The following is a 20,060-nucleotide window of genomic DNA, read 5'->3' as shown; positions in this document are numbered from 1 at the left end:
GGTGGTAGTCAATAACATAGTTTTTGGCAATTAAGTCTTAACTTCAATTTTTTGTGGTAACTATTTTATATTTTCATTATTCATTAAAAAACGACTATACCAGGACTTGAATTTTAATATGGGGATGGTATTAGAAGTATTCTAACCACTAAACAAGTTTTCGTTTATATGGTTTATTTGAAACAATTTTGATAAAACTTATATTTAGTGTTAATTTATAAAATAATATATTGTTATATTAATTCTATCTTAGAGTTATTTTGGATTGAGTTTCATGTTCCCTTATATATCAACATTTGTTTCCTTGTTTATTTTGGATCAAGAGTCTAGGCTTACTGAACTTTCTGCAATCATGTTTGAGATGTAAATATATATTTGTTTTATTGATTAGATATTTCATTAGAATTTATTTTTAAGTATATTTTTAATATATTTTCATACTCTTAATTATTATAGTGTATTATAATTATGATTATTCTTAGGTATTTCTATATTTACTGATGGATGGTCAAAATATCTTAATTAAATTAGATTAAAGGTATGGACAAAGCATGGACTAAACTCCCAAGATATTAGTGACTATCCTGTATACGCTACGTTATCAGGTTGGAGCACTAAAGGAAAGTTGGCATGTGCGTGTTGCAATCATAACATTGAGTCGTCATATTTAAAGAACAACCAAAAGATATGCTACATGGGTCATCATGTCTTTTTACCGACGAGTCATGCGTGGAGGTCAAATAAAAGGTCCTTTAATGGAAGGAAAGAACTTAGGTCTGCACCTTCTTTGTTAAAAGGAACAGAAATTATCGAAACCTTAAAAGATTTTGAGAATGAATTTGGTAAAAAAAAGAAGAAGAAAAGAGATGGTCCATGGAAGAAGAAGTCAATATTTTTTGAGTTACCTTATTGGGATGAGAATACATTACGTCATAATCTTGATGTGATGCACATTGAAAAAAATATATTTGATAATATTATTGGGACTCTTTTAGACATACCAGGGAAGACAAAAGATCATGTTAATGCTCGTTATGATTTGAAAGATATGGGAATTAGAAAGAAGCTTCATCCAAAAGAGATTAGTGGAGGTCGTGCAGTGATTGCAAAATCTTGTTTTTCAATGAGTGAACATGAAAAGACTATTTTTTGCAGTGTTTTGAAGGCTTCCAAATTTCCAGATGGGACTGCATCAAACATTTCAAAGTGTGTGCATATTAGTAATAAGAAAGTATTTGGCTACAAGAGTCATGACACACATTTCATGTTACATTACTTATTACAAGTAGCAGTAAGAGGAACCTTCCCAAATGTAGTGGCTGAACCTCTAATTCACTTAGGGTCATTTTTTCGCGCTTTGTGTAGAAAAGTTATCCAAGAGAAAGATTTGAATTTCTTAGAAGTTGAGATCGCAGATATTCTCTATCAAATGGAGATGATTTTTCCTCCAAGTTTTTTTGATATAATGGTTCATCTTCCTATTCATTTGGCAAATGAAGTTAGATTGGGCGGTTCGATTCAATTTCGATGGATGTATCCCACTGAAAGAAACTTATGTAAACTTAAAAAGTTATGTTCATAATAGAGCTTATCCCGAAGGATCTATTGATGAGGCATATTTGGCTGAAGAAGCTTTGACTTTTTGCTCAAGATATTTGCATGATAATGTAGACACAAGGTTGAATAGAAAGAGTTGAAATTATGACAATAGTGATTTGTGTGATATGGATTTAAGCGATTACTTTTCATGTATTGGTCGTTCTTTAGGTGGGAAGAAAAATGGTAAACCATTTTTTCTAGATTCAGCTACAAAAGCCCAAGCCCATCGATACGTTTTGTTCAATTGTGATGAAGTTAACACATTCATCAGGTACCATAATAGTTTAAGTTCATTTATAAAACACACACACACACACACACACATACACACACACACACATACACACATACACACACACACATTAGTGTTATTTTCTAATTGATGATAAGTTATGTTTGTAGGGAGCATGATGATATTGTCAGTAGTCAAACTAAAGGACGTAGGTGGGTCAAGGCCAAAACCCAAAGTCACGATTTTAGTGAATGGTTTAAAACTCGAGCCTTGAAAGATGATGTATCAATTCAGCTACAAGATTTCTCTAGAGGTCCATGTGATACAGCAAAGAGGTTTTTAAGTTACCTCATTAATGGATATAGATTCCATACAATGAAACGAGATGCAAGACGCAAAACTCAAAATTCAGATGTAACTTTGGTTTCATTGACTCCAAGTTTTGCAAGCTCTAAGAATGAAAATCCTAAGATAGAAGCTGTCACTTATTATGGAGCAATTGGAGATATAATTGAGTTAGACTATTACTCTCAATTCAGCTTTGTGTTGTTTAAATGTGATTGTTTCGAGGTAAAAGAAGACAAATATGGGCTTACTTGTGTATATTTCAACAAAAAAAGTTACCAAAATGATTCTTTTGTTCTGCCATCTCAAGTGCATCAAAGTTTCTATGTCCAAGATCCACTTGATGCAAGCAGACAATATGTCATGAAAACAGATCCTAGAGATTTATATAGTATGGGTGACCTATCAGATTCAATGGTCCAAGAATCTTATCAAAGTGATCATTTTGATGGTGAACTTAATTGGGTTAGGGAAGATATACCTGGAATAATTGTTGATAAGCCTCCACCTTTTATGCAAGAGACAATATATGAAGATGATTCTGATTTTGACAATACTGTGTTAGACCAGTAAAGTGATGGGAACTAAATCTTTGAAGACTTTCCATTTATTTTTTGATAAATCAATAGGTTAATGTAACATGGGTTACCTTTGGATTATATTCTAAAAGAAATATTTATATTCAAACAATTTCCACTAGATGACAAGTCTTCTTTTACATCCTTCCATGCTTGACTTATTTAACTTTTAATGCATATATTAATTTATTTTTATATTTTAATGTTGTACATTCACCTTATTGTTATGATAGTAAATTCTTATTTTATGATCTAACCTTATTATTTCTTGATTTGTTTCTTAATTTTCACATTTTCTCCATCGATACCTTTTTATGGTTTGATGAGCATTCTTATTTATTTCTTTGTTTCTCTAAATTTTTTTGTGTTTAAATATTTTGCAGAACAAATGAGAAAGGAAGAAAACAATAATAAAATATCAAATGTCATGTGAAGGGTCAAATGGGTGCTTCCAGTTTTGAGCTACCGCAAGTCAAATCAAGCTTTGAATTGGCAATGAATTTCAACATCAAACTGGAGGAAAGAAAGACCACACATTGAAAATCACATGCACCTATGTCAAATGTTGAAGCTCTTGGGAACAAAAAAAATCAGCCATTAACTTCTCAACAATTCAAGTTATCCGTGTTTGCAACAACTTCTAACAAGGAGCCTGAGCCAAAGAAAAATGTTTCAGATAATGCAAGTAGGACCAAATTGCCAAACACTCTTGCTGAAAAAAGTATAGAAAAGGAAGTATCTTTAAAAAGAAACAAAGGATTGAAGATTCAAGATTCATAAGATCAATCTTTGATTTCGGAAAGGAATCAACCTTTGGTTTCTAAAACTAAAAATTCAAAAGGATAATCTTTGTCTCAAGTTAGAAGACCTATGACCTATGCCTATACAAATCCTGGATCCAAATACGCAGCCCATGAAAAAGGTGGTAATTGGAGATGGGTCGTTGGAAAGACAACAAATTATGGAGAAAAAATCTATTGAAAATGACACTTCAAGGTCAAAGGAACAATCTAGGAGAATTGTAGTTGTTGAAGATGAGTCACGGGAAAAAAATGAAAGTAACAATAAGAATCAACAACAAAAAAGGAAGATATTTGGAAATGACATTTCAAGGGCAAATGATCAACAAAGGAAAACGGTTGTGGCTGAAGTTGAGTCAAGAGAAAGGCAAAAAAGTGCTTGCAAGAAGACAAAAAGAAGTCCTTTATGTCCATCAATGTTAATCAGTGACTTTCTTTAAAAAATGGAAGAGATGTTGAAAAGGAGATGAACAATTTAATTGTAGGGACAACTAAGAAAAGAACACGTGGACCAACACGTTGTTTAAAAATATATGCAAAACATGTCAAAGACCGTCAAGAAGTTACTCTAAATGACTTTGGAGAGGCAATTTGACCTGAAGACCAAACTGTTTTTGACTTAGGCTATTTCCTTGGAACTATAGCAAGGAATGCAGATTTTTGTCCGTTGATCTATACAAATTTCAAAGAGTTGCTTAAAGATGAAGAAAATCCTAAGTGTCATAATGATCGTATTTGGAAATATATTAATGTGTGAAAAGTAAAATTTCATATTTTTTCAATGATCAAATATTTATCTACAATTCATGACAAATATTGTTTTATTTTTGCAGACGAAGTTCAACATTACTGAGAGAGGAAAAAAAACAGTATTTTCTCGAATAAATGATGCTTGGAGACGGCACAAATACTCTATCAAGAGAGATCATTTCCTAAAGTACTCTAGTATGAAGGAAAGATTAAAGAACCGTCCAAAGAGTATATCTGAATATCATTTCAAGAAATTGTTAGTATATTGGAAAGATAATCATGTACAAGTAAGTTATTTATTTTGCATTCAATATAGTAAGAAAAATGTTCAATTAAAATATTAGAAAGGAAAAACAAAAAGGGTAAATCAAAGATGCACCATAGTTATACAATATCATAACATATCAATTTTCATCTTTTGGTTGGTTGGTTGCTCCATTATTTTCTTCTTTTTAAAAAAAAGATTTGAAAATCATACACTATATATAATTAACATTGATGTGTTGATTAATATCTATGTGTGTGTATTTACTTGTTGGATAAAGTTTTGCTTCATTTCAACTAATATGGAATAAGATGCATGGCTTTTTCTTATGTGCATAGTTTTGAACAGTATGAAACACAGTTAAATTTCTTTGCATATTTAACATATTTTCTAGTTAGACAATTTCTAATTATGTTTAGTAGTAAAGACAATATAGACATAATGAAACACAATTGCAGCCCCATATTAGCATAATTTCTGCTTAGACATTATTGTGCACATTTACATACTATCTTTATTAAATAATTACTACTCAATGAACTAATTCAATTTCTTTTCATGTAACATTGATTCTACTCAGTGAAATATTTTATGTATTGTAGGATATTAGTAAAAAGAATGCAGGTATAGGAGCAAGCAAAAGTTTATGCATCGTGTAGGACCAACAAATTTTGCTAGAATTCGTGCAAAATTGGTATGATATTTGTGTGTTATTATCAATAGAATAAGTTGATTTTTCAATCTCTTATTAAGTAGTATTTTTTTTAAATATATAAATAATCATGTAGAGAGAAAAAAAGGATGGAGAATAAGTCACTCAAGCTGAAATCTTTATTGAAACTCGAAAAAGTCGCAAGGGAAAACAAGTGGATGGGGAAACCCAATTTGTTATTGTAAGTTAAATTATAATATTCATTATAAATACACATGTGGTTTTTAATTTTGTTCAAAACTAATTATTTTAAATATTAGGATAAACTTCAAGAATCTATTGAAAACTCAGTTGAAGTTGGAACGCAAGCATTTCAATCATTGTTTGGAAAAGAAAAACCCGGTAGAGTGAGATGTTATGGAAGAACTGTCCACCATCATTGTTGAAAAAAATGAAGAAATTTATTTAATGAAAATGCAATATGATGGTAAGATTTCTGACATGCCGCAAAAGATGGGAGCAATGGAGGCACTTTTGAAAAGCATGTATATGCAACAAAATCTACATTTAAGTGAAGAGGAAATAGATGATAAGATGAGAGAAGCTTTGCACAATGATAATATTCCAACACCACCCTCATCGACATCAACATATGCTCCTGCTCATCAAAAGGTACTATAATTGACATTAATAAAAATCAACATTTATTTTATTAAGTGTTGAGTTGTTATTTTATATTGTTTTAATTTTTTAAATATGCGGTGTTAGTTTTTTAAGTTACTTATTAAGTTAGTATATATTCATTCTAGCTAGGTTGAACATTGTGAACATATGTTACCATGGACATTTTCATTATGTTTTTTAAAAATTATCATTGTATATTGGTTTAGATGGTAAGATTCATGTATAAATTTCATAGATTCGAGTTTGAATTCTAAGCGTGCAAACTTTGTTAGTGAGTAATATATAACTATCAATTGTTTGAATTGAATCATTATTGCATGGATGTTGAGTCATTTGAAGCCTTGCATATGCCGCTTTGATTATTGTAGCTTTTTTATTGAATAATATATAAAAGAAATTCTTCATATATATAGGTTAGAAACAAAGATGATCCTCAAGATGAACAAGATGATGATAATCTTCAATATGATCAAGATGATAATGATCTTCAATACGATCAAGATGATGATGACCTTCAATATGATCAAGATGATAATGATCTTCAATATGATAATTTTCAAGATGATGATTCTCATGAACCTCAACACGATGAATATGATAAAGACCGCCATTGATTTAAATATTGACGATTATGTTTTGTTTTATGGAAAGCCAACTAGCTATAACTTATATTGCTTGGATTTATTTTGAAAATTTTGTATTTTTTGCATTTCAAAGAGTTGATTACACTTCATCTTATTAATACTTAATATTTATATATGTTTTCAATTTATAAATGTGCTTCTTCTAATAATATTGGAAAATAATCTATTAGAATAATGTGAAGGTATATGATCACAAATGTATCACCATATAAATGAATAGGAAAATTCTATACTAATTATATCTTTCAAAGTCTAAAGTGCTCAACATCGAAGTTATATATAAATGTGATTTATTTTTCAATCTATAGACAATGCTTTGTAGGTGTTGCTTATAAAAAACCGTAGTATATTCCTTTGTTTTAGGTGCGGTTATGTGTGTGTTGTGTAAATGAAATTATAGATTAAGCTACGATTTACATCTGTTAGTTATTAATAACCGTTGCCTTTTCACATGTTTTGGGGACAATTATTTTACATTGCTACTTGAAAACTGCAACTTAAAAGTTCAACTAAAACCGTGGACTTTGATATTTAAGGCGATGGTGTTCAGAACCAGTGGGTAGAAATCGGAAAACCGCGCTCTAATGGAATAAGCAACGACTGTTTATTCATCGCTTGATAAACCGTCCCCTAAAGCATTAAACAATGGTTTTATACCTTTAAGGGCCCGTTTTTCGTTGTTGCCTAAACTCATTTTCGTTGAGGAGGATCAGGCAAACAAACCTTAATCCCTTGGTGTATACCATTGGTGAACAATTTCATTTGCTTGGTAAATTGCTTGGTTTTGAGGCATTTGATCAGGCCTGATCATTCCTTGATCATCAGGATTTGCCACGTATTTTGTTGATCAGGTGGCCATTTGGTTTTATATCTCATTTGATTATTGATCCATGATCATTCTTGGTTCACCATTTGGTTCCTGATTATATGTTTCTTAGGAAACTGATACATTCGTTCATTCATTTGACCCTAGTTCAATCTGATTTACAAGTCACGTCAGTTGGATTCATAAGTCCATTGCATGTCGTCAGTACAATCATCATTTTGTCATCATTGTTCCAATTAGTTCTAACTTCATGTCGGTTTCAATTTCTAATTAACTTTTGAAGTTTAAATCGATTTTTGAGGTTAGACTTGGTTTGTGAAGTTTAACTTTTAATTGTTAGAAATCATTTCCTCCTTTTTTCAAGTTAATTCTTAGATTTGCATCATTTTAAAAAATTCAATTCGATTTTTAATGCAAAACTAATTTTTGGAGATATAATCGATGTTTGAGTTTTTATTTAATTTCAGGTTTGCGTCATTTTAAAATTGAGTTCGGTTTCGATTTATTAGAATTTCAATCACTTTTTTTATGGACCATGGTTGGTAAGAATGATAAAGCCCATTCCTTCTTTTTTAATAAAGTTCATTAACCATTTTCCATATCCAATTCAAAATTCTCATTTTAGTATCCATTTTACAAAATCCAAATAATGCCATCTCAATCCAATCTTTATCCAATTTAGTATCCAATACCATGAACCATTTCTTTTATCCAATTAAATCCAATAACCAATTTCCTTTGCCATGTCCATTACTATAGCCATATCCACATCCAAATAAAATAAAATACTAACCCATATCCTAATTTCCATTTCCTTTAACCATAGAGAAATAAAAAAAATAATGCAATTGATGAATCCATTGGCAAAGTTGAAATGCAGGTATAGTAAGCAAGTCATACGTGAGCAACTTAAAGAGTACATTACAAGAACGACAACTCCAACACAACACCAACGACATAAAACGCGGAACGCGAAGGCAATGGATCAAAATTCACACCAAAACGACAAGTGAATGCTGCATCTAAACGACATGAACATCCAGCCAAAACAACGTGAAACAACCATCCACAAAAGCAATGGAAAACGACATCAAAGAAAACAAAAACGCAACACAAGCTAGAACAATAATCATGATGCGAGCAAAACGCAAAATTTAATAACAAAACGATAATCTGCAGCACACGAAATCGTATTTGAAATGCAACGAATTACAAAAACTTCCAAAGACTCATTTATATAAATTCACGAGTTCAATTCATTGAAGCTCTCTTTTTCTTGATTTTTCCAGAACCCCCATTCTCTTCTTTCGAACTCTGTGAATTCATTCATAACTACCACCGCCTGCATAATCCTCTTGGTTAAATCCAATCGCCGTCGCACTTCCCGCAAATCTCACTGCACCTCAAACGTACCTGCAAATTGAACCGTGAATCCTTCGTAGTAGGGGGTGTGCATGGTTCAAAATCCAAACCAAATTGAACCAAATATATGGATTAGTTTGGTTTTTAAAACCACTTTGACGAAACCGGTTTATTTTTTTAAAATTGGTTTAGGTTTGGATCGGTTTGGTTAATAACCGGTTTTAAATGGATTTTGATTTTAATCAAATTTATTTAATTTAATTTCATATTTATTTTCTTTAAATTAATATTAATTTTTAAATTTAAAAACATAAACAAATTTTATGAGATTTTAAAATAGTTTTTCTTTTAAAATTTAAAAAACATAAAAAAAACAAATTTCTTAGAAAAAAAATTGAAAATAATAAAATTATTTTCTGAAAAAAAAAATTGAAAAAAAAAAATTGAAAAAAAAAAGTTATTGCAAAAAATAAAAATAACTGAAACAAAGTTATTTTAAAAAAATGGAAATGGGAAATAAAAAAATTTTGAAAATAAAAAATAATTTCTATTATTAAATTATAAAAAATTATTTTTTTTTCCGAAAATAATTTTTTTTATTCTGAAAATTTGAAAAAATAACCTTCTTGAAAATTAAAAAAATTATCAAAAAAAATTATTTAAAAAAACTCTAAATTTTGTGAGCATGTCTGCAAGATGAGCGTGGCACGAGACATGTTGGATTTGAAGCTGCTTGGCCACAACTCTTTCAAGAACGAAGTAGATATCTAGTTCAATGTGCTTCGTTTGCGCATGTAGAACCGAATTATGTGATATCATAACAACACTTAAGTAGTCACAAAAGAGCATGTGGGATGAATAGGGAATATGAAGTTCACCAAGTAAGGATTCAAGCCATAAAAGTTCAGATGTTGTGTGAGCCAGCGTATGATATTCGACTTCTGAGTTGTATCGGGAAACAATGGCTTGCTTCTTTGAACTCCATGATACAAGATTAGATCCAAAGAACATGCAAGAGGCAGATGTTGATCTTTGATCATCAGGGTCATTGGCCCAATTTGAATTGTTGTAGGCACTTAACGAGAATGGTTGTGATGTTATACCTAGAACAAGTATCAGGGAAAGCATTGCCATGCCACTCAAGTAATGGAGTATTCTTTTGCCTATAGACCAATGTGAATCTAACGGTTGTTCCATGAATTGACATGCCTTATTTATTTCAAAGGCAATATGTGGACATGCAAGAGTGAGATATTGAAGAGCCAGAACAGTGGATCTGTAGAGAAACATATCAGATAACGCATCAGACCCATGCTTACTCAATTTTCGTGTGCTCATCATCGGGGTTGGTACTCCTTTGGCTCCTATCATGGTAATTTTGGAGAGTAAGTCATGAATGTACTTCATTTGAGTCATGTTCTGGAGGTGAATTTTGAGCAAGGACATTTGTATTTGAACCTGATTGAGCTTGATGATTTATATCATTAGGTAGTGATGGTTATTGTGAATGTCTTATAGAACCATCATTCTTGCTGCAAATTGGAACAGGCAAGTACAACTTCATAATTAGCTTATGCCCTAAGGATGAGGGAGTCAAAATACCCGTAGTGGTTGTAGCGGTGTATTCGTCACTTTATGGTCTATTGATTAAACCAAAAGCAAAGTATACAAAGAATCGAGTCGCCACCGCACTTTTATTTATCCAAAGGACTGGCTAAAAAGCGAACAAAAGCCTAAGAAGTTTTACATCTAGAAAACTAATGAAAAGATCAGAGATCGGGGTAAGGGGTAAATTACGCAATGGGAAGGTGTTAGGCACCCAAAACGTCCTAGGTACTCCTAGGGATCCCTTTTCACACTTGTTGAATGAAAATGTTATTTGTTATGAAATATTTATTGTGCAAACGTGATTGGGAAGATGAGAAAAGAATATACAAGTTATTATTTTTGTGTTTGAACGGATGAACCCGTTGCCTACGTACCTTTCCATGAAAAGGTAAAGGATCAAAACGCCGTAGTTCGGCTAAAAACTTCCAAAAGTTAGTGAATTCATTTTAAAACACAAGCTCTAAGGCTTTTCATTATCAAGGGGAGAAAACTCAACCTGAATCAACAATCCACCATGCGAGGATAGCTTCAACATACTAGTGAGGGGTTAACCCTATAATAAGTATGGAAGGCTTACAATCAACTCACTAAGGATAAGGTAAGATTTACATCAACCACCATGATAATTGAAACCTATGGCTAATGTGTGAAAAACTTAACAAGAATGGACAAAGCCACAAAACAATTGAATGGGTGAAGTTAATTGATTATGATTATTCACAAAAGGATGGTCAAGGTATGATTAAAGTCAATTCAAAAGAAGTATTAACAAAAGTGAAGTTTGAAAATCAAGGACTTAAGGTCCAGGTTTCTAATTTGAAAAGAAGTGAGAATGTTTGCACAATATTTATCTCAAGTTTGAAAGCAATGTGTGAAAAGGGTCTAGGACACAAAGGGGGGTGAATGGATAATGGAGTGTAAAACTTCTCAGAAGGGTTCACCTCTTGAAATCATATGGAAGATGATTCAAGTGTGTCCTTTGGAATAGGCAAATGAGCAATAACACATGAACAAAGTAACAAAAGAAAGTTAACAAAAGCGGATACCGGATGCCAATCACTGGACTTATACCAATCTCCTAAAACAAAACTGGATATCAGAGGCCACTCTATGGACTTATACCAATCTCCTCAAGAACAAAACAAAACATGGATGTCAGATGCCAATCTATCTGGACTTATACTAACCTCCAACAGATGATCATAGGAAAACAAATGCCAACAACATGGACTTACAATTAAATCCTCACATACAACAAACAAGCAATAAGCAAAGAGGACATGAGTGGCCAATGAAATGGTCTTATACTCAATCCCTTCCAAATCATAGGAACAATGGCCAATTAATGGGCTTACAGTTGATTCCTCAATGGACAAACCAAAGATGTGTCACAAAGACAATGAAATGATGATCATGCACTAATGAGCAATTAATGGTGATAAATGCACAAAGGCAAACTCAAGCAATCATGTACAGATGAGTCAAGTAATCAAACCAACAAGGCAAATAGCACACACTATACACAAGCAATCAGGCTCACACAAGGTTAGGCATTGAAGCCAACTGGAATGGGGTATGTGTTGCTCTTAACCTTAACATTGAGAGTTAAGGTGAAGCAGATGAAAAGGATATGAGGGGTGTGCCTCATGACTCTTATCCCTGGTCAGGGAGAGCATCAAATGATAGAAGGTGTGGGAGTTCAGAAAGTTGGAACTCTCTCCACAAGTCAATGACTCTATAGATCTTGGGTTAATACCCACAATGCCTCAACATGTAATGTGAGCAAAGGGATGACACACTGAATAGTAGGAGATGGACTACACATCTCTTTTATCTACCAATTGCCTTATCAAAGGACTTTTCCTGCTTGGGGACAAAAGTAAACAATCACAAGCATTGCCTCTTAAGGAGGACTTCAGACAGGTGCCTGACCAAATAACAGGACAGGTCTTCCAGACTACATGAAGAAGAGAAGTTATACCTAGTTTAAACAACCAAACAAAGCAAAAGCAAGCTCAAAATGAACTTAGCAACTAATGTACCTGAAAACAATCCAACTCAATCAGTCTACAACTCAAAAAGTCAAACAAATAATCCAACAGTCAACAGACATAGTCAACAAACAAACAAGGCTACAATGTGCAAAGCACAAGCTCAACTCAAATGAGCTAGAAGCCACCTACAAACAAGTCAAGGTTAGTCAATATCAATCAAATAAACCAACTCAATGAGTGAATTAATCTCCTTAAGGCAATGTGCTTCTTTAACCTGAAAATCAAATTCAAATATGAGAAGCAAACCACTAGGACAAGGCCTAGGGTTAAAGAGGGAGGAATACTTCAAACCAGAACATGAAAATTGACAAGAATCGATATCAATCCATTAGGAACATCATCCAAAAGGTCTCATGTCCATGGCATCAACCAATTTCATTTCATAGATCAAATAAGGCAAAGCATGCAAATTGGAATCTCATTGAAGCAACAGAATGAACACAAGCATATTAAATCCAAAATGGCTCAACAAATCTCAAGACAAATCATGGTTAAACAGCACACATCAAATGATCAACACACCAAAAATCATGGCATTTGGACAAGTATAGGCATGGCAATTAAATTCATCAAGTCAAGGTAAGCACAAGGAAGCTCAAACAAGACCACAAAGGCTACCTCAACTTAAGGCAATCCTAAAACAGAGATGACAAGTGATAAATGACTCAAACCAAAGCCACAATGAACTTCAACATGTCAAGAATCAATGTGCAAAATTTCAAGTCCATATGATAAAGCATAAGCATTTCACAAATCATGAAAGTTCAACACTCTTCAAAAGTTCAAACATGGTCAACCAGCAAAGAAAAATCTCAAACAAATAAGAAATGGATCCAAAAATTCTACAAAAAATCATGATCAATCCTAACATCCAGAAGAAGCATCATGCAATAATCCACATCAATAGGCATTTATTTGGCATGGTAATGAAATTCAACAAGTTGGACAAGAAATGGTGTGACACACATTGTAACAGCTACATTGATCAGATCATATCTCAATAACCAAAAATGCAAAAAATGCAAACTCAATGCCAAAAGATCAATTAGGATGTCTAGCTTAAGCATGTCAATTTTCAGCTTCATTGGATCAACCATCATTATTTCACAAAGAGAATGGCAAGCAAAGTACAAGATATGACATGCAAACATAAACCCTAGGCCAAAAACATTTTCAACCGTGCACAAATTCTGTAAAAATATCCATAAAATAGAAGACATCATGAAGATCATTGTGCAAAAAATATCATGTGATTTGGATAGGTATTTTTGGAGTTATGATTTTTTAAATGAAGAGAAAAAATAAAAATCATGTGAATGAAGCATATGAACATATGAGTACAAGTTGGAAAAAATAAGGCAAGGCAATTATGAAACATGTTAGAGCCAGGAATCGAACACGGCTCAAATTTGAATTGAGCGCGCCATTTAATGAAACGCTTCGTTTCATTAAAGTACGTGGCAAGGTGAAGCAATCGTGACCAATCAAATAGCCAGGCGGATGCTGATGTGGACCACTGCATGGGCGAAAAAACAGAAAAACGCATGCAAACAAGGCTCATGAAGATCAAAGCAATTCTGGAAATGCAAAACCTAACAAGTTCATGCGCATTCATCATGTTCATCATCATCAAGAACAAACCATCACAGAAATTCACAAAACGCATACCAATGGATTCATCCTTCATCACACATCATAGATCCACAATTATTTTAACCTAATTCAGCACATGTTCAAAGAATCGAGCAGAGAAAGTTTCACTCATCAAACTTACAATCATCATAACTACTTCAATACTCAATGAAATTCAAAGATCTAAAGCTCAGTACAACCAGCATTAAAGGATCTACAAGATGCACATGATTATTTCAAGAATTGGAGCATTCGAAATCTAACCTCAATGAAGATGCAGAGTTGAAACAGGTGGATTCAAGTCCTCAAATGCAAAAACAAATGTTCTTCCAAGCTTAGATGAATGAATGGATGCAAAAGAATAGCTCAGCAGTGCTTGATTCGTCCAAAAACTTCAACTGCCATGGATATGCATAACCTTCAACAGTCTCGATTCTTGCTGAATCCTTCAAGATCTTGCTTCAACAATCTTCAATAATGCTTGTAGATGATGCACAAACCAAGAACCAAGCAAAGGATATGAAGAATTTGGATGAAAAAGTTGAGAGAAAGTTGAGAGAGAATTTTCAGATCTGAGATTTTGGAAGCGTTCTTGTGATTTTCTGTTAGGATTATGGTTATATATCATCTATTAATGAAGCTTGTTAATCATGTTTAGCCAAAATACCAAGGATTAGTGAAATTGGATTATTTATGCAAAATGGAAAAATCACCCTTACATGTGCATGGCAATGGAACAGTGCACGATTTTCACTTTGAATGAGTTTCAAATGTTGTTTGGAGGCAAAGGCAATTGGTAAAAGATGAATGCAATGCATAACTTTCAAACTAGCACTTTCCCTCCAAAATTCAAATGAAATTCAAATGAAAATGCCAAAATTTTGTAATGGAAAATGCATGATATGTGATGCATGAATTGAATAGTAGGGATCAAGAGAGAAATGTTCCAAAAAGAACCACTTCAATTGGCCTTTTAGTTCAAAAGTTATGCCTTCTTGAAGTTCAAATTCCATTGGCCATGATTTGATCATAATTCCTCAACCACACATGAGAAATTCATGTTCTTGGACTTTTTGGAAAGGTGAGAGCAAGATCTTCAACTTTCGTGTTGGACAAAATTTCATTTGAAGCTTTCTTGATGATGTAATCCTGAGGAGAAAACCTTTCCATTTTTGGCAATTTCAAATTACAGGTCACTTGCTATTTTTGGAAAGTTTTCATCTGATCTCAAATTCTTCATTGTGGATGTTTGAAATGTCAAATGAGACTTGTGTGGACATGAATGAGGCCTCTCTAACCATCTCCCACCTTCTAATCCATGATTGAATGCACAATTGACTTGTGTTGACTTTTATAGGGTTTCAGTTGACCTAGCTGGGCTCAGATGAAATTCAAGCCTCTACCACTTGGGATGTTGATTCAAAATGACACCATGGTTCATATGAACTCTTGTGAATGATTATGGTGTCTAAATTCTCAAGAATGGCCACCATCTATTGCTCAATGAATGCCTTTGACTGTCTTGACCTAGAATTGCTTCATCTGCAAGTAACAAGGTTAGATGACATATTTTTGTAGTTTTGGTTAGTAAACAAATGAAAAACAATGATATACATTTGCAAAACATGCTTGGTGATCAAGAACCACTCTCAAAAGGTGACCCACCCACATGGAAGGAAGCAGGGTGCACAAAGATCCTTAAGGCAATGATATGATATGATATGAGCCATGAGGGATCTTAGGGACAAAATTGGGGTCTTACAGATGCCCCTATTTAAGGTCATTCTAGCCGGAGAAGTGAAGTTTAGAAATCTTCATCTCGACGCGGTAGAATGGGCTTAAATAATAGTAATGAGACAAATTTTGGTCCCTAAGAGACCTCATGATGCAAATGTATGCATGCAAAAGACAAAAACTCTGTGGGGATATGGTTCACACAGAAGAAACGACGATCCATCGGAGTAATACACTCACCAGGGACAGAGACACTAACAAGACTCTTATGGGGATTCTTATTGGGGATAGAAAGAAAAAGAATGCGTGAGCAGGCCACGCCTCTGAATTGGGAAAAACAAAACTGACACAGCGTGAACGAGACACGACTGGACTAGAGAACCTCATTGGGAAGCAGAGGACTCACACTGGGGAACAGAAGAATTCCAAAGGGAAACACATCCATTGGAAAAACACAAGCTGACTCCTGGGGAACAGCAACAAGATGAGGTGTTACCGGTATAAGGGTAACAAACTCAGGAAGAATGAATATCTAAGACCGGTATAAGGGTGAGAGATATCAATCAACCAAACATCTGAGAAAGACCTAAAAAGTTACATAAACTCAGGAAAATCTGACTCCACAAGGGACCAAGGTCATAATAGGGAGCAGAAAGGAGGGAACACCAGGGATACCGAGGTATATAATAGGTGACCGTCCAAAGTGTGAATTGGTATATATGCCAAGACACTCATCATCCGAAAGGAGGGCTTGAAAAAGCAAATCGACTTACAGGATGGACATTCGAATCCACAACGGGAAAACGAATCTTACTCAGCTGGGGACACAAACCCAAAGAGTGCATGAGATATAATATCCATTACCATCAGAACGTGGATAGAACACTCGTATGAGACATATTATCTATTACCGTCAGAACGTAGATAATACACTCGCATGGAAGGAAACACCAAGGATACCGAGGTATATAATAGGTGACCTACCGAAAATGTGGATTGGTATATATGCCAACACACGTCATCCAAAACACAAACTGGTTAAAGGATGGATATTCGATTCTACAAAGAATACGAATCTTACTCTACTGGGGAAGATCAACAAAGGACTCCAACCAAAGAGCGCAAGAGATATATTATTCATTACCGTCAGAACGTGAATAATATACTCGAAAGGAAGAGACACCAGAGACACCGAAGTATACAATAGGTGACTAACCAAAAAAAGAGACAATCGATACCAAGCATACGGGTAAACGAAAGACAACTCAAAGGGATAAATTGCAAGCATCCGACAATTATCCAAGAAAAAAGAACATTCGACTCCACAAAGGAATAACGAATCTTACTCGACTAGGGAAACACAAAAGGCTTCAACTGAGGAGTGCATGAAATATATTATCCATTACTGTCAGAACGTGGATAACACACTCGCATGGAAGACTATCCACAACCGGTTACTGGGTTAACAAAGGATAAATCAACCGAAAAGAAAGGCATCGGGATACCACAACTAGGTATATAATGATGACCAATCAAAAGGAGCAACCAAATTACCAACAAAAGGGTAAATGAAAGAAGACTCACTGGGGATGCATTGATACAAAATCAATGACCCGGGGATGAATTGCATAAACATCAATTATCCACAAAGACTTGCTGACGACTTCAAAAGGGGATAACATTGCAAGCATCCGACAATGATCCAGAAGACTGGCTGGGGATACAATTGCTATCAACCGACAATTACCCAGAAGCAAGGAGGAATATCAACATCGAATATTGAATGAAGATAACCCCAAGGAGTAACCATCATCGGTTAGGATGAACAACAAGGTTAACTCTGCAAAAGGGGGAGCAATTAGGGTTTACGACTACCGAATACGGGGTAGAAGACCGAATCTGGCTGAGGAAACAAGAGGCTTAACACTACCGACTACTGGGTAGAGAACCAAAAACTCAGCTGAGGATAAAATTGCTAGCAACCGGCAATCATCCCACTATTCCACAAGGTACAAACTCCACTGGGGAGAAAAACCACAGCAACATAGGATTTACAACTACCGAATACGGGGTAGAAGACCACAGACTCCACTGAGGATAGGGTGAATGAAGGCCAAATACTGAGCACTTATTCAACTTATTCCACAAGAAGACACTGGCTCCGTTGGGGATAAAACCACAACAGCACAAAATCCACCATCAACCAGAACGAACCACAAAGGTTACCTCTGATAGGGGAAAAGAGATAGGACTTACAACTACCGAATACGGGGTAGTAGCCAACAAATCTGACGGGGATAAAAAAAGGATTAGGGTTTACATCTACCGAATACTGGGTAGAAAACCAACAACTCCACGTGGGGAATGAAAGAAATCACAAATCCGCACGGGAAACAAAATAGGGTTTATAACAAACCACTAACTCTTGCCGAGGAATAAAAGGTATATAACCACCAATTCCATCAAAAGGGCAAGGAAAAATAGGACTTATAACTACCGGTATAAGGGTAGAGGCCCAAACTCCGCTGGGGATAAAAAGAATTATTGCCGGTTACTGAGCAATTCATTCATTTATTCCACAGGGAAACACAAGAAATAGTTGACAAATAGTCAAATCGGGATCGATCCGAAAAGACAGGACTGAATCAAGACACGTCCTATGAGGATATAACTCAAAAGGACCATCCATCCCAATATATGTGTTGGGAGGAAACGGAAGAAACCGTCATCCACGAGGATATTTCTCAGTGGGGAACTGCAGAAGGACAGACAAACACTTTCTGCTTACGGGCTGACTCTATATGGAGAGATTAAACACCCAACATCTGCTTGGGAAGATCTATAAAGAGATCTATATCACCCATCGCAGGGGACAACAAACAAAAGATATATGGCAAAAGGTGCAACATGAATATCTGAATGTTTATGAGTATGCATGAATATGCGTGATTTATGTTTGATGAATGCTGACAAAACCGACATATCTAACACAAACATGGCCAGGAATCAAACACCCGGTACTATACTTCCGGAGGAAACCAACTGGAAAGCCAATCTGCTGGAGATCTACATGCTAAAAAGCAAAGATCTGCGGGGAGGCAAAGAATCAGAGATATCAAGAAAATACCAGATCTCTGAGTGATGGATCATCAATCATCCCATCTGGGGCACAGAAAGTCACAACAGGCTAGAACAGCCACCAAGACAAATCTGTTGGGGAAGGGAGTAATCTCGAAGCTTCTGCGGGGGATCCCAGTAAGCACTGCTACGAAAACGGATCCAACATAACTCCGCTGGGGAACAACCCACTGAGGGAGCAAAGATCACCCAAGTAGAATCTGCAACAAGCCACTCTACTGAGTATCAAAAGCATCAGGAGATCAACCAAATCTCTGTATGATAGATCACCGACGACCCTACTGAGGAAGCAGAGATTTCAGCAGGCAACAATTGCTACAACAGCCATTCCACTGGGGATCCACTGGGGGTTCCTCATGGAGGAAGAGGATAACTCTGCTCTGCTGAAGGGAATAAGCACTCTGATGGAGATAAAACAACCACTCCGCTGGCAACTGCACTGAGGAGAGTGACAGGGTACCGGGATGTCAATCCACCGACCACCGAATCTTCAAAACGGAAAGCACCCATGCTGAGGAGATACTACTGCTGGAGAAGAAACTGAGTCTTCAACAAACCCTCTGCTCCGGGAATCAAAATCTCAACAGAAGCTCTGCCTAGGGAACAACCCTAACGACAATCTCTGCTTGGGGAACAACCCCAACAAAAATCTGGAGAAAAGGATACAACCATGCCAGGAATATGAACAAATGTCTTACCTGTTGGAAGTCATGCCACCCTTGGGAGAGCACGGAGAAGTTCTTAAGTATCCTTTCATCATTGTGAATGTTCACTTTGTTTAAAACAACAATTTTGAAATTCTTTGTTTTAAAACAATGACATTTTATCAATTAAAACATGCAAAACATTTGTTGAATTGAAACAAATAAGAGTGCAAATAATTGGATAAAAAGCTCAAATTTATTTGATGGAATGGTAGTCTGCAAATGGCAAGACTCCATAGATCTGTACAAATTTGAAATCAGTGATATATATTGGAAGAGGGCTACATTGAACATAATGATCCTTTCTCTACCAATTTGAATCTCGATGTATTCGAAGCTTCAGTTGACGACGAATCGAGAATCTTCTGACGAACAGACAGTTGTGGAACAGAAAGTCTTGTCAGGATGCAGTTACTTGCCAAAAATCCCTAATTTTTGCCTAGATTGCCCCAG

At 34.9% G+C, this 20,060-nt stretch overlaps 2 protein-coding genes across 2 annotated transcripts; both read left to right on the top strand.

Annotated features, from left to right (window-relative positions):
* The first annotated feature begins 694 nt into the window (after positions 1–694).
* Positions 695–2,749, top strand: LOC127122573 (uncharacterized). The gene is made up of 3 exons (XM_051052885.1): positions 695–1,556; positions 1,768–1,870; positions 2,002–2,749. The coding sequence occupies exons 1-3, from the start codon at positions 695–697 to the stop codon at positions 2,747–2,749; spliced, it is 1,713 nt and encodes a 570-aa protein (XP_050908842.1).
* A 918-nt stretch (positions 2,750–3,667) lies between these two features.
* LOC127122571 (uncharacterized) lies at positions 3,668–6,519 on the top strand. Its single transcript, XM_051052884.1, has 7 exons — positions 3,668–3,892; positions 4,388–4,591; positions 5,542–5,628; positions 5,714–5,893; positions 5,990–6,013; positions 6,112–6,114; positions 6,319–6,519. The coding sequence occupies exons 1-7, from the start codon at positions 3,668–3,670 to the stop codon at positions 6,517–6,519; spliced, it is 924 nt and encodes a 307-aa protein (XP_050908841.1).
* Positions 6,520–20,060: the final 13,541 nt, after the last annotated feature.

This window comes from Lathyrus oleraceus, chromosome 2 (genome assembly GCF_024323335.1).
Source record: "Lathyrus oleraceus cultivar Zhongwan6 chromosome 2, CAAS_Psat_ZW6_1.0, whole genome shotgun sequence".
Taxonomy (NCBI): Eukaryota; Viridiplantae; Streptophyta; class Magnoliopsida; order Fabales; family Fabaceae; genus Lathyrus; species Lathyrus oleraceus.
Note: the sequence above shows the minus strand (reverse complement) of the source record. Positions and strands in the feature narration are given on the sequence as shown.